The sequence below is a fragment of the Bos taurus genome, chromosome 24, assembly GCF_002263795.3.
Source record: "Bos taurus isolate L1 Dominette 01449 registration number 42190680 breed Hereford chromosome 24, ARS-UCD2.0, whole genome shotgun sequence".
NCBI lineage: Eukaryota > Metazoa > Chordata > Mammalia > Artiodactyla > Bovidae > Bos > Bos taurus.
In genome coordinates this window covers 45,946,104-45,961,912 of record NC_037351.1, presented here as the reverse complement: position 1 = coordinate 45,961,912, position 15,809 = coordinate 45,946,104, and the positions used below count along the sequence as shown (strand labels likewise).

General features: G+C 37.7%; 1 protein-coding gene across 6 annotated transcripts in view; it reads right to left on the bottom strand.

The window, feature by feature from the left end:
• Positions 1 to 15,809, bottom strand: part of C24H18orf25 (chromosome 24 C18orf25 homolog) — an 85,610-nt gene that overhangs the window by 36,698 nt on the left and 33,103 nt on the right. For all 6 annotated transcript variants that reach the window (XM_024984404.2, NM_001105439.1, XM_024984403.2 and 3 more), the window contains 1 exon segment: positions 10,354 to 11,136. In XM_024984404.2, the coding sequence (XP_024840172.1) occupies positions 10,354 to 11,068 (715 nt within the window). In that variant the 5' untranslated portion in view covers positions 11,069 to 11,136.

Sequence of the window (15,809 nt, the reverse complement as noted above, 5' to 3'; positions counted from 1 at the left end):
AGAACTAAATAGAAAAAGTGAAGACAATTTTTCTGAGTAGTTACTGGTAAATTACTAAAATAAAACAAAGGTCTTTATTGTTTATACAGCTGACCCTAAAGTTGGGCTCCCACCCACTGCACAGTTGAAGAAAATCCACACAAAACTTTGTAACAGTCTGTGGTCCCACATCCATGAATACTATCAAGCACAGATTGTGCAGAACCACAGTTCATATTTAGTGCAAAAAATCTGCATATAAGACCTGTGCAGTTCAAACTCCTGTCGTTCTAATGTCCAACTATATATGAAACTCCAAATATATCACCTATCCTTCCTCTTGCAAAACAGACAATCAGATCTTTTTCAGTTGCAACTATATTAAATATTAAAATAACCTTACTCATATTGAGAAGTTAACTTATAAATTTGAAGGGGAAAAACTACCATATTTTTATTGTAAGTAAATCCAGTAGGAAGTACAATTTTTTTAAAAAAGCACAAGGTAATGTTAGCAAAGTTATATACACCTACTGAAAATTTTCTTCCTAAATTAGCTTTTTCTCACACTATTTCTCAGTCCTGGGCCACACACTGAAAATCTATCATGTTGCAAAGCTAACAATGCTGTGCTATTTTCTCCCCTTTGACACACGCCATGGACTCTTTAACATACCATTTATTTTCAGTCCAGGGACTGAAAACAAAATTAAATTGGTAGTACATTAGCCAATACATTTAGTCACTATTAATTTAAAAACCCATTCAATACATACCCTTAATAGAGTGACCATTTCATCTCTATCCTCTAGAGGGTTACCCTTTACATCAGAGTACCAATTTCACCGGATTCTGCCAGGTAACTGCTTAGAGAGTTAAAGCTTAAAATAAAAACCCATTTATGTAACATTGGAAAAATACTGCTTTTCTCACACATAAACTCAAACTCCTGTCTAATCTGCATTCCTTACAGTATCTCACATAGCAGGTACAGAGCATTAATTTGCTCAAAAAGTAATTCATTCTTCCTGCACACAAAGGCTACTTCATACAAGTCATTAAAGACTAGCAACAAAATCAGTTCATTAAATGACCTATGAAAGAATGACATAAAAATGCTCATGCAATATTCACTCATGACCTCCAGAATGAGATTAATTACATCATTCCTCTTACAGGAATCACAAGCAAGTCAACACTGTTGTAGAGATTAATGCTAAGAGACTCTAAGGGAATTAACCACTTACCTATCTGGATTCACTAAGATTCCCTATTTTATATCTTACTGATATTTATGCTTTTGGCATGAAAAAAGCATAAAGATGAGGATCACTCCTGCTGCTGCTGAATCACTTCAGTTGTGTCCGACTTTGTGCGACCCCATAGACGGCAGCCCACCAGGATGTCCCTGTGGTTGCCATTTCCTTCTCCAATGCATGAAAGTGAAAAGTGAAAGTGAAGTCGCTCAGTCGTGTCCAACCCTCAGCAACCCCATGGACTGCAGCCTTCCAGGCTCGTCCATCCATGGGATTTTCCAGGCAAGAGTACTGGAGTGGGGTGCCATTGCCTTCTCAGGAGGATCACTCCTATCATCATATAAATACGGTTCTATGTTCCAAGCACATGTAACAAAACTCTAACTAGAATTCATGAAATTTTGTTTTGAATAACTAATTTTTTAAAAAGCAACTTGTTTACTATTTAATTTTTAAAACATTACCAAAAGAAACTTAAAATGGGCAAAAGCATATTCTTTCTTACACAATTCAAAAAGCAGATAGTTAACACAATTAATTTTGTGATAGATTCAAAGGTTGTTCTATAATATTCCCATTTTCAACAAAGTTAATCAGAAAAGTGTAACGTCTGAGAATTCGAATGTGCTGTCAACATTCCAACAAGCCACAAAGGGCTGTTGCAGCAGGTCTTGGGAATCAGGCAATGCGAGTAAGCACCTGATGGGTGATGGGGAAATGCCTTGGCCAACTAGCTGCATTTTAAGTTCCCTGGGCTCCAGTAGCTGCTTGTCCTCTTCACCAGTCAAGGTGAGTTAGTTTTTCCATCCACATTCGGAACTTCTCTGTCTGCCTCTGCATCTTGGAATAACAGCTCATGACCTCTTCTAGGACACTGCCTATAACGTTTCTAACACACACAGCACCCCTGCCAAGTAATCCTAAAACTTCGCTGGGCGCTCCTTCAGATCCGCCAGTATGACTGAAGTCAGTTTTAAAGGCAGTGAGGCCATTTGATAAAACGTCATTAAATCAGAAAATTGTATTTTTATGAAGACATGCTTATTCAGGAAAATGACTTAAGCACTACCAAGAACAGGCAAATAGATTCAGCAATGACAAGGAGCACTTAATTAACCAAACACAAGTAATTCTGAGAAAAATAACATGACACTACCCTTTTTTCATAGCTTCACTGAATCTGCCTAGGATTTTATATTTTGTACTATACAACTAACTACTCAAGTTTGAAAGTATCAGTAGCTTTCAAACTTGCTAAACATAAAGACCTGGAATGGTATAACAAACACCAAAACGTAGGCAGCTCCCAGGCATAGGTTTGTTTTAAGCCCCCTGGGTGATTCCAGTGTACAACCCTGACTGAATATCACTGTATCCCTGAATATTTTCACACCATGACTTTAAAATTCTAAAAGGTGTTTTAACAGCTGACCATAATAAGTCAGTATAAATAATTCTGTTAATTGATTTTCATCAACTACTCTTAAGTTAAAAAAAATTGTTTTCCTTATGGAAAAACCACATAAAGGATATACAGAATCCATGTATACTGCTGTGTAATATTTTTTATAAACCCTGGTTTATGCAAGGTACTAAAACATGTATCTCAAAAAAAAAAAAGTTTTGTGGTTAAGTTTTGGATATACAAATCATATTCTGCTCTTTTGGAGAGCACATTAATGGCTCTGAGTTGTCCTGCAGTAGACAAATCTGTTTCCACATGATCCAGCACTTTTCAAATGTGTGAACAGTGTACACCTATTAATATCAAGTAGAACAGTGGTTTCAGAGGATTCCAGTTTTAGGATATGCTCTTCTATATACAGTGTTTTATCCTTGAACTAGGCCAGATTAGTTTTGGTTTGGGTCCCAAATACTTTGGGTTTCTAGTAAAACTAATTATACTGAACTCTTTTCTTCGGGTAACTATTAAAAATGTTACCTCCTCAGATCACTCTTGCCTATGCTACCTAATACAGCTATTCTACCCCATCTCTAGTTCATTTTTATCTGAACTCTTATATCTTGCTTTATTATTATTCATAATGTATATTCCTACTTGAGAGCATATGATGAATTCATTTATTATCTGTCTCCTCAAAAAAGATGATGTTCCACGAGGGCAGACATGTTTCATTCACTGTTGCATTCCCAATGCCGCACAGCAGGTGTCCAAACTTTGCTGAATGAATGAATGATGGAATCAATCAAGCTTGGCCTTATACCATCTACCTATATCAAGAAGTCTTTATAAAGAACTGCCCCCATGAAATGCTCTATTATATTTATCCCAGAATATTTCTGAAAATATAGTTTACTTTATCTCATAGTGGCTTTTTATGAATAGGCAAAAGAAAAGTTTCCCAGGTCTCAGTATCAAGAAATGCAGTGTTTCTCCTATATTAAGAGAACTGCTTATATCATGCCACCTCACCTCTACTCAATGCCTAAAAGGCTACAGGACAAACTCTGAGCCCAATTCTACCTAGCAAATAAAAACTTCATCAAGTTTATTGTTACCAACTTTTCCCTCTAACTTCATTTTATTCCTCCACCCTTGATTACTCCATTCCATGCCCTCTCTCCACATTAAAAAAAAACAAAACACCTTATTTATAAGTAAACGTCTTCAAGAAGGACATACCTTTCCCCAAAGTATAACACATTCAGCTTATGGAGAAACTAAAAGGAGTTTGAAGTATATTAAACTTTCTTTAAACAGTTTATATCCATTATAAGTGCTGGGTAAACTGTAGTGTACAGGACAGGAATTTATACAACTACTTTGATGTTTCAGATTCTGGTGCTGCTTATTTTTCAGTATTTAAAAGCTGAATTCAACAAAATGGTATGAGAACACTTGTGCTAAGGACAGCGAGATAAGATGCAGCCTTATAAAGATGACTACCAGCAAAACGCACTAAAAGCAAAGACATTTTAAAGTCTAAAAAGACGACGCAATTACACATGTCAAAACAAACAGGATGTACAATACCGAGTATGAACCCTAACATATAAACCACGGGCCCTGAGTGATGACGTGTCAGTCTAGGCACAAACGTCCCGTTTTGTGCAGGTGCTGCTAGTGGAGGAGGCTGCACGCAGGTGAGAAGGGGAATAAATGGGAAATCTCCTTACCTTCCGTTTTATTCTGCTGTGAACCTACAATTGCTCTGAAAAATACATCTAAAAAAAGAAAACCAACCAGGGACCATATTCTCATCTTAAACACACATATGTCCTTTTAACACTAAAATATATCCTACTTTGAGAAAGACATATCAAAAGCAAAGTTTATGCTTTTGCATACACGAAGTTTTTAAGGGCACTCACCTAAGGAAATAAATTAGGAAGAACAGGCTGAAAACAATACCTCAGTGCTTTAACATTAGAGATTGTCAAAGAATATCCACCAGTAACATTTCAAAGCTTCTAAATTTAAGGTAACATTATCTGGACACTGTAGTATTGAGGAGATCACATTTAAACAATGCATGCTTTTAATAAAATCACTTAAATGGATAAAAATTTTTAATTGCTCATGTTTGCTAATTTATAAAGACTGTGCTGTGGTTTTTATAATTAAGAACATTTTAAAAAACGAGACTCTACTGTTCAGAACTTAACTGAAGCAGACTACAATGATTTTTAGTTATGGGAGACTTCACATATCACTGCTTAACTGACTGAGTAGTTCTCAGTCTGGCTGCCCAATGTCATCACCAGGGAGTTTAAAAATGCTGGTACCTTTATGCTAAGTGAAATAAGTCAGCGAAAGACAAATATTGCATGATCACACTTGCATGTGCAATCTTAAGAAAACCAAACTATAAAAGCACAAGAGTAGTTTGGCGGAGAGTACAGAGTGCAGCAAGAATGAGTTAAGGTGATCAAAGGGGACGGACTCCCAGTTGTATAAGACTAAGTTCTAGGGATTTAATACACCATAGTGACTATAGTTAACAATACTACATCATATATTTGAAAGAAGACAACTTCCTAATACATAAATCGTTAAGTATGCAAATAAGAGGTGTGTTAGCTAACCCTATGCTAATAAATTTCACAATATATACATTTAGGAGAAGGGGACAACAGAGAATGAGATGGTTGGATGGCATCACTGACTCAATGGACCTAAGTCTGAGCAAGCTTGGGGAGTTGATGATGGACAAGGAAGCCTGGCGTGCTGCAGTCCATGGGGTCACAAAGAGTCGGACAAGACTGAGAGACTGAACTGAACTGACATTTATTAAATCAATACCTTATATACCTTAAATTTATACAATGTCATATGTCAATTATGTTTCCAAAAAGCTGGGGAGAAAATGCTGATGCCTGGGTCAGATCCAGAGATTCTGATTTAACAAGTCTGGAATGGAGCCTGGGCATTGTAAGTTTTAAGTGCTCCCCACTCAAGTGATTCTAACACACAGCCAGACTGAAAACTGCACAAGATACTACGTTCTTTGTTTGCATTTACTAATCACTGCTTTCAGGCAGTTTTCACCTGATTACACAGTCTTGGTATTTTGTTATCAATGTATTTAATGAGTCTCCTAAACAGCTGCCAAAATACAATCAGATTTTAAATTATGGCCATGGGGCTTTCAGTCACCTCATATTCAAACAGGAAACAGGTTACAGGATTCCCAACCTGGGTTTGGGGTCTCATCTTCCACTGCAAGTCCCTACAGCTTAAATTAATAATAAAATTTTTCAAGTAATTCATCCCTCAGTAGGTTACAAACCCTTACAAATCAATTTTAAACAAAAGTGTAGCAAGAGGAAAATGTGCAAAGAACATGAATAGATTGTTTACCAAAAGAATACAAATGGCCAGTATGATTTTTCAACTTCATTAGTGATCAAAGAAATACAAATTAATGCCAAGATACAATTCTTTCATCAAACCAGCAACATTTTCATAAACACTCAAAAGAGAGAAAATAATGCAACCAACACTTAAGCTCCTGGATAAAATAAACTCAATAAAGTCTTAAAGAGTAGTTTGGCAGTATGTGTTGAGAGACTTAAAAGTGTTCATACCCTTCTTCATAATAGCAAAAGCTAAAAACAGCCCAAAGGCCAACATTTGGGAAGTTATTTTATAGTTAGATAAATTATTCAAAATCCACACATGGTTTTAGGGAGACCATTGTGTTTTGGTTAAATGTTCAAAATGCAATATTAGAGGGAAAGAAAAGTACACATAGTATGACCAATTCTCTTATCTATTATGGAAGGCGATACTCTTAAATGTTAACATAAACAGGATTTTAATCTTTAGACTTCACATTTTTCTATTTTCAAATTTTTCTACGAAGGATTTACTACTTAAAGAAAAATTTTTTTCATTTCCAAGAGTTAAATGATCAGGCACAATAAGTCTCTACATAGGAAAAACTGTAAGGTAAAACTATAACTAATCATGAGGGATTTCACTGTATAAATAATTGTGGTGAGTTGTGAATGCTGAGATCCTAGCTTCAGGAGGGCTGAGCTGCTCCAGCCTGACCACAAAGGATTAAGGACTCAGATGATCTTAGGTGTCCTCTACAGCCTGACATTCTCCAAAATAGACCAATTAGATTTTCTAAATGCAAACCAACTGACCCTTACCTACCAAAATGGATACTATTTTTGAGCCTCAGTCCGAGTAGTCACTTACATGGTGCACTACTAAACTACACAAAAGTAGGTCATTATAGCCAAGATAAGATGAAGCTACAGGCTTTCCAGGTGGCACAGTGGTAAAGAATCTGCCTGACAACGTAGGAGACACAGAAGACATGGGTTTGATCCCCGGGTTGGGAAGATCCCCTGGAGTAGGAAATGGCAACCCACTCCAGTATTCTTGCCTGGAAAACACCATGGACAGAAGAGTCTGGTGGGCTATAGTCCATGGGGTCGCAAAGAGTCAGACACAAGTGACCAACTGAGCACACACACACAAGATAAAGCTACTGTGAGGTTTATTGTATACTAAATATTTACGAAAAACATGTCACTGGAAAAACTTTTCTCTGCTGCCCACCCTCAATGATGCACATAAGCTGCTCTATTCAGAGAATTTATGAATTGAAGTCTGTTGTCTGTTACTCACATTCACTAAAATAAAAATGTCCTGGGGGAGTTCCACGGCCATCCAGTGGTTAGGACTCCATCCTTTCAATGCCAAAGATTTGCATTCAATCTCTGATCAAGGAACTAAAATCCCACAAGCCATGTGGCACAGCCAAAACAAAACAAAAAACAAAAATTCCCTGCGAGAGCAGACTTTATATATCTAGTTTCAAAGTGATTTTACAGAAAAACTGATGTCTCTCACAACCCGTGAAGAAGTAATGCTCCAATAATAAAACTGCAAAGAATGATTAATAATATAAAAAGATCATCTATAAATGAGATACTCAATAAAAACCTTGAAAACTCAAAACCACCATACACTATTTTCACATTAATATCCACTATGAAACACTCTATTTTTGCTCATCTCTAAATCCCCCAAATGAAAGAACTGCCAGAGTTATCTTGAATGATACTTCCAGGTTCTTAAAAGAGAAATATATCAATAGTTTTGAAAACTTCAAGGAGAGAATGACCTAGTGTGGATACAAAGCTGCCTGTCAGCTAAATGCTAACTAAGACAACAAAACCACTTTGTAAACATCTGTGATCCAAATATCAAACTCAATTATTATGCATCACCAGGTACTATGTAAGTCTGCAACATTATTTTCACTCTTTAAAAGAAAATGCATTAATTGTTAAATTGTTTGGCGTAAGTTAACATTTAGCATAATTCCTTCAGTGTTTAAACTGCTGCCAAACAAAGTTTATAAAGCACTTCTGAACTACTAAAATTATTTGCATCTTAATGAAAGTGTAAAGCAAGAATATCAGTTTTTATTCTCCCTCTTCGTTTCCATTCTGTATAAATCGAGCATTCAAATTCCAGATCCCAAGAGATTCATTGTTAGACATGTCCAGTTTAAGTTCACCTGAATGTCCACAGTGCTGCACTCATGTTTCAAGTCAGCTCACAATTTATCCTACCTTTACAATCTATGTGACTTTTCAGCAACTGCCTTGCAATTAGGGCAGAGTGTATCCCTCCTGCCCCAAAGTTATAATGTGACTCAAGAAAATGAGGTACACATAATTATGACAACAGAAAAGGCCAATGTCAAAATTTTTCAGGGATAACAATGTGGATAGTTGAAATGAACTTCCTAATATTTAAACTTAAGCTGTTCTATCTTTGTCACTTTGCATAATTCTAGGAAAGACCATTCATAGCTGCTCATGCATACAGCATCTTCAGAAACTGTGGTGTGCAGCCCAGATAGTCATAGAGTGGCCCTGCACCTTACCTACCATTTGGTTCTCCATGATTACTCTACATAGTCTGAAAACTCTACATATTTTCAAAACAAACTAAATTATAGATACAGATAATTTACTTTGGTGTTTTGGTTGGTATACAATTCAGAACAGACAAGAAATAGATGACTGGCATTTTAGAAGTTTTAGATACTGGTCAAGGTAGTCAATTAGCAGAGGGGTTTGGAAAACATGAACAAAGCACACCTAATCTATATAAGCCCAACAGGGAGAACGTCCTTGAAGGTATTTCTCATGCTATCTCTACAATGGGGTCTATCTTCAAAGAGAATTTTTGCTCACCCACCTTCTCCGTTTCCATAAAAAGACAAAGAAGCATTGGGCAGTTACATAAAAATCTGTTTAGTGAGTGGAATTAAGCACTGTATCAAGAGATCCATTATGATCATGAGTAGTAGATTAGTACAGGACCTAAGAAGGCATAAACGACTGTATGGTTGTTAATAGGCTTTCCTTAAAACACTAAATATAAAATTTAAATATACCTGCCTTAAAACAACCCTAATGTCTGCTTCTCTCATGCAGTCAACTGCTGGGCTTCAATTAAACCCTCTCTCCCAGTAATTAATTCAATAGATATTAAAACAGTAAGCATGTCCAACAATTGTTAGGAACACATTTAATATACTATATGAATGATACTTTTATTGTAAGTTGAATACCTATAAAATCGTTCTTGTTACTGAGTTTCTGTAAGTTTGGTTAGTTATAGATTTAATTAACCAATATGATTTTTCTTGAAATATTCTTCGTATATCAGCAATATGCTGATGTATAGAATCAGAAACCTTTCAAAAAACTAGGAGAAAAAAAGTCACCCATAAAACTTTGAAAACCAAAACTTCCCCCTCTTTACCATAGCAACAAATAACACTGCCATGATCTATTACATGCTGACTACTTTACAGAATGTTCCTAATCGAAAGTCTCTTCAACAATGAGAATTCACCCAATTAAGGACAGTTCAGATCTCATTTTTCTTCCAGTAGAAAATCTCAAGACTGCCTTCATAGTACACAGTATCAGACAAAGTAATATAGAGAAAGCCGATTATGTCAAACATGTAATAAATTACAGACTCATATCAATGAGAGCTGAAACAGTGGATTTCTACTGAACTTTTTAAACTTGGGGGTGTTGAGGGGGAAATTTTGCAAAAAACATTCTTTTCAAATGCAAGTGACAACAAGCTAATCATGCACTGAATGAGGGAGAAGGGGAATACATAAAACTACTGTTTTAGCAGGAACAGTTATTAGAAACCTTTAACAAAAGATAGAACATGTTATTTCAGACACCATCAGCTTGACTGCAGTGGCTATATAATAAAGCAAGGTGCCTATTCCTGAGGAATATGTACTTGGTAATAACACTGAACAGTGAGTATTAGATCTAAGCAGTGCTAGAAAGGCAATGATGGGAGTTCAGGTAGTGGGTTACAGAGAAAGACTTGTGAGAAATTCCATTCTTTAAAAATAATCTTGTCCCTATCATTAATTTTTTTTTTTTTTCGGGCTGATGTGCTAAAGTGCACTAGAAACCTCAGAACAGATTTTTAAATTGGCGTGTCTTGTTAACACACTGCAGTCTTCAAATTTACATAGAGCTGCAGGTCTCCTGGATTTTTTTCAAGTGTCACTCATCTAACTGAGCCCAAGAGCTGAGAAATGCCATGAGGTGCTCTACAGTCAGTTTAAAAAACATCCTCTACCTGGTATCTCTGCAGTGATTGTCTTGCTGCTCCCTGAAACCTCTTCATCATCATCTGATGAGCTCGTGCTTGAGTCACAAGTCAGGTCACTATCACTGGTACTACTGTCCTGCAACAGGTTATACTTCTTCCGTGCAGCAGCCTCCCGTTTCTGCCTCAGTAGCCTGATTCTCTCCTTGTGCTTTTGGCTCCGATGACCTTTAACCTTGGCAACTCGGCCATTCTGTTTATCACTGGATTGCCGGTTTTTCTTGGCAGCCATGGTGGATGTTTCACTTTCAGATCGTGACCGGCGAGACTTACGCCCAACTGTGGCACCAGACACTCCGGAAGGGTCTCCTTCTACCGCTGTTTCTGCCTGGGAGGGTTCATTCTCCTCTGCAGAAGACAATGTATCTGAATCGGCCAGGTGGCCGCTAGAGGAAGGGGAAAGCATACAGTGGTTAGAGGAATCACTCTCGTAAACTCGGCCAGTTGTCGGCTTGTCACTCTCTGTGGATGCTAACTGAGACTCAGAAGAGTCCCTTCTCAGTTCCATCAACAAGCAGGGCATTGAAGAAAGAACTGTAGAATCCACCACACCATCTTTTGGAACTTGAGATTCCAGTTCCACAGATCCATCTTCCTCCTTAGCTGTCTCTTGTTCAGATGTTTTTGGTGGCACTTCAGACTCAATGAGTTCTTCAACTTTTCCCACTGCCTCCTCCATCTTCATTTCAGATTTTCGAGTTAATTCATGGAGCAGTCTAGGAAACTATGTCAAAGATGTAACAGGAAACCAACCTGTACAAAAACACACAAAAATCAATAAACAGAAATGGCAGATCACTGAATCAACATAACATTCCTACCTTTCTAAGTGGATAGTAAAAGTAGCCATCATATGGGCCTTTAAAATATATGTATCTATTAATTGCTCGAACAAGTCAAATTCAAAGGACTTAATGCAACCAAATACTGGCATACATGGCTACTAAAAATGGCACAATATTAATCTTCTATTACTCAACTTGCAAGGCCAGCAAGCAACCAAACAAGTATTCTCAACTTTAAAACTTTATTTAAAGTGTTCAAGAAAAGGATCCTCAAAACTTTGATATAGGTAGCACACATTTTTAACTAATATAAATGCTTCAAAAAATTGATCTAGAACAAGTTAACTGGAATGATTACTTTTATGTTCCAACCTTCAAAGAAAAGAAGCAAGGGAGAGAGCTACAGGGGAGTGACATCAAATGCACATCTTCGTTAAAGGGAAAAAACCCATCAATTACGTGCATCTGACAAGTGAACAAAAATAATTATGTGATCAAAGCTGTCTGCCATTTTGCTCAATAGGAGCTGCTCTAGACAGGCATTAAGCCGAAAAACCTCAATCTGTTGTTTCATCTGTTCTTCCTAGTTCCCGTAAACCTTTCATCACACCGAAAACGAGTCTAGTCTATGTTTTGTTTCATAAACAATAGCCACTAAATACAGATAAACTACTTTGTGAACCCAGAAAACCTAATACTCTCTATTTTAAGAATGACTTAAAGGGTTTAAAAGAAAACACCCTACACACGCATTATCCACCTCCTATGCTAGCTTCAGAACCTAATATCTTTCCCCCACTGTGTGTGCTACAACTCCACTTACTCATAAGAGAAACAGGACATAATCTTTAACCACGAGAGTTGTGACCAATACAGCACGAAGTTCATTAACTGGTAGTTTTTAAGAGAATGCTAACAATGTATAAGGCAAGTAGTATGTCACCCTGAACAACTGATGATAAAGAAGGCAATTATCATAATGTCCCACAAGTCACAGAGAGACACAAACATTAAGCTACATGGTGTTAGTAAAGGTTCAATAAGACATCATTCCATCGAGTTCCCTTGATAGTTCACTATGTGGCAGACAGCAGCAGGAGGATAACTGAAAAACCCTTTCATTGATCTAATATGACACAGTCTACTTTTTGCTTACTATAAACATATAAACATAAATGTTCTACTATCTGTTACTTTTCTCCCCGCTCAGGTCCTGTTCTTAGCTGCTGACAACACGGGCATTCTGCGGCTTCCCTGGTAAAGAACCTACCTACCAAAACAGGAGACACGGGTTCAACTCCCGATCCAGGAAGATCCCACGTGCTACAGAGTAACTAAGCCCAAAGCACCACAACTACTGAGCCTGGGCTTTAGAGCCCAGGAGCTGCAACTACTGAGCCCTCGCGCCACAACTTCTGGAACCCACAGGCCCTCGAGCCCGTGCTCTGCAACAAGAGAAGCCACCACGAGGAGAAGCCTACGCACTCCAACTAGAGTAGCCTCAGCTCGCCACAACTAGACAGCCCGAGCAGCAAAGACCCAGCACAGCCAAGGAAATAAAGAAAACAAGCCTTACACATTCATGAAAATCAGAACATTCACGACCACTGGGAACATTTATAAATTAAAAATCCCATGGGACTTCCCTGGCAGTTCAGTGGTTAAGACTCCACACATTTCCACTCCAGGGGGCCCAGGTTCGATCCCTAGTTGGGAAACCAAGATCCCACATGCCACAACCAAAACAAAAAAGTATAAATATATCTGTATCATAATTAATTTTTGAGCTGAAAGAAAAATAGCATAAACGTCTTTGCAAACACCACTCCAAAAGGAATGTAACACCACTGAAAGCCAACAGAGGGAGTAAAAGTTAAATTAACAAACTGCCAGTGTCCTGAATGAAGCATGCTGACAGAAAAGAGAAAAAAAAAAAAACAAACCAAGAAATAAAATATTTATAGATATGCAATATCCTCTGGTAAGAGGAATAAAACAAGGTTTTCTAACTGAATAAACATGAGAGTTGACTCTTCTGCAGATTATAAAGTTATATACTCTAGAATAAAATTCTTCTTAAATATCAGAAAAGACACTAAAATGAAAAATAAATCTGTTAAAATGATCTTTAAAACTCTTGCTTCTTCAAGCAAATAAATTATGTGGATAGCACAAATAAATATAGACTGTTTCTCCTTGTAAGAAAACATAACAATTATCAATGTCTTTCAATATGACACATCAACCTTTCAAGTTCCTTAAATTTTAAGTATTGAGATTTACAGTGGCTTCTGTTTCCTAAAAAAGCAACCAGTATTGCAGGCGAAACCACTTAAATATGTCCATATTAATCACAAACACTGGCATCAACCATAAATAGAACATCATGGTATGCCCATATGATGTGGCCATAAAGGATAAAAAAATTCTCTATACACTAATATGGAGCACTTTCTAATACATAACATTAAATGAAAAAAGATACATTATACCATTAGTGTAAAATGAACAAAATTATATGAGTTTGTCTGTACACACACAGAAATCTCTGGAAGGACTGTAAAGAGAGTAACACCAGCTGCGCTGGCAAGGAAAGAGAGTGACTGAGGCACAGGAGTCAAAGACTTTTTGCTGTCCAAGAGTTTTGTACCTCTTGAATTTTGTATCCCATACAACTCTACTCAAAACTCCATTCTAACATAAAAGTCTACTGAAAGTCTTCTGAAGGAAAAAAAGGACTGGTGTTTTTTCTGCTCAGGACACCAATTACTATTTAGGTCAAATTTAGTCAGTTAATTCTATTAGAAGTTCTCTCCATAGTGGAATTTGGTTGTAATTCATAAAACAAGGAAAAAAGTAAAACAAAGTAGAAATAAAAACTCTAACAAAATTCTCTGCAATGGAATAAAGATGAAGTATCCAAAACACCAGGGGAAAAGATGTCATATGCACATATTAATCCTCCCAAACAGATTATTTACTGCATATATGGTTTTCAATCAGGGGGGAAAAAGTGGGATTTTCCTGGTAGAGGCAGTCAAATGTAGCTGGCAGTAGAAATGATAAAATTATCAAATGGGAGTTGCATCTTTGAGATAAAAGACTCTCAACCCTCTAGTTTAATGTTCAGAGGGTTTTTCAGTGAATGTACATTCAAGTATGAAATCCACAACAATTAGCATTTATCCTATTAGAACAGCATTCCCACCCCCCATGCTATTCTTCCCTCCCATCTAAAGGTAATCAATCCCCTTCTGTGTATATGTATATATGTATACACTGTAAATGTTATTACAACCTGCTGCTGCTGCTGCTAAGTCACTTCAGTCGTATCCGACTCTGTGCGACCCCACAGACGGGAGCCCACCAGGCTCTCCGTCCCTGGGATTCTCCAGGCAAGAACACTGGAGTGGGTTGCCATTTCCTTCTCCAATGCATGCAAGTGAAAAGTGAAAGTGAAGTTGCTCAGTCGTGTCCGACTCCTAGCGACCCCATGGACTGCAGTCTACCAGGCCCCTCCGTCCATGGGATTTTCCAGGCAAGAGTACTGGAGTGGGTTGCCATTGCCTTCTCCTATCCCCTATCCCCTCTCATCTCTCTAGAACCTTACATTATGATTATTCCTTGGCACTTATCAACCTCTCACACTCAACTAGACCATCTGTTCATTCATTCACTCACTCATTCATTAAAAAAATAAGTAATCTACTTCTGCCTATCACTTCAACCTCACATCTCCCATCTCCTCCTCCAGGGACTCTTCTCTTCTTTCACATCCAACTATTAACAGAGCTGTCCAAACTTTTTCCTCTATTTTCTTACCTCTCACATTCCCTCTCCAACCAAATCTCACCTGATATCTGCTTCTATCAAACCAGTAACAGTTCTTCCCAAGATCATGAATGACCCCCATATCTCTGAATCCGACACAGATCTAACCTAATGTCTAAGCATCATTCTACGCCTCACCACTCTCTTCTCCTGAAACTGTGCTTCTTTGGCTTCAGGTTTCCCTATCTTACTTCTGGCTGCTCTTTCCTGGCCTGCTTTGTAAGGTTAACCTCCTCTAACGCATCCCGCAGTCATTAGCCCCGGGGCTGGTCTTCTTCCCGCCCACCAAAGTGAGCTACCCTCCACTCAGTTTCCACTCATAACCTTGTTTTTCCATCTTAGACTTTCTCTGAACTCTATTCCAGTCTTCTCAAGCATCCACTTGACATTTAGATTCACAAAGAGAATCAGTTCACCGTAACCCATCTCTTTACTACCCTACTCTGCTCCTTCTCTAGCCTTCCCCAGCTCAGTCAACAGCACTACTACTATCTCAGCTGCTTATGTCAAAAACCTGAGGGTTATCCTCGACGGTGCCTTCTCCTTTATTCACTGCATCCCATCACTCACTAATTTCTATCAACCCTGCATCCTCAGATTACTAGTTTGTCCACTACTCTCTGTCTCCACTGTTAACCACTCTAAACACAATCACTACCATTTATTTTTCAATGGGATGATTGACAATCAACTCTTGACTCTGTATTCAGTCTTGCTCCTACCCACCAACCTATTTTTCATACAGCAGACAGAACAGTATCTATACAAGGCAAATTTGACATGCTTATACGGGAAAGTTTTTACTTTTAT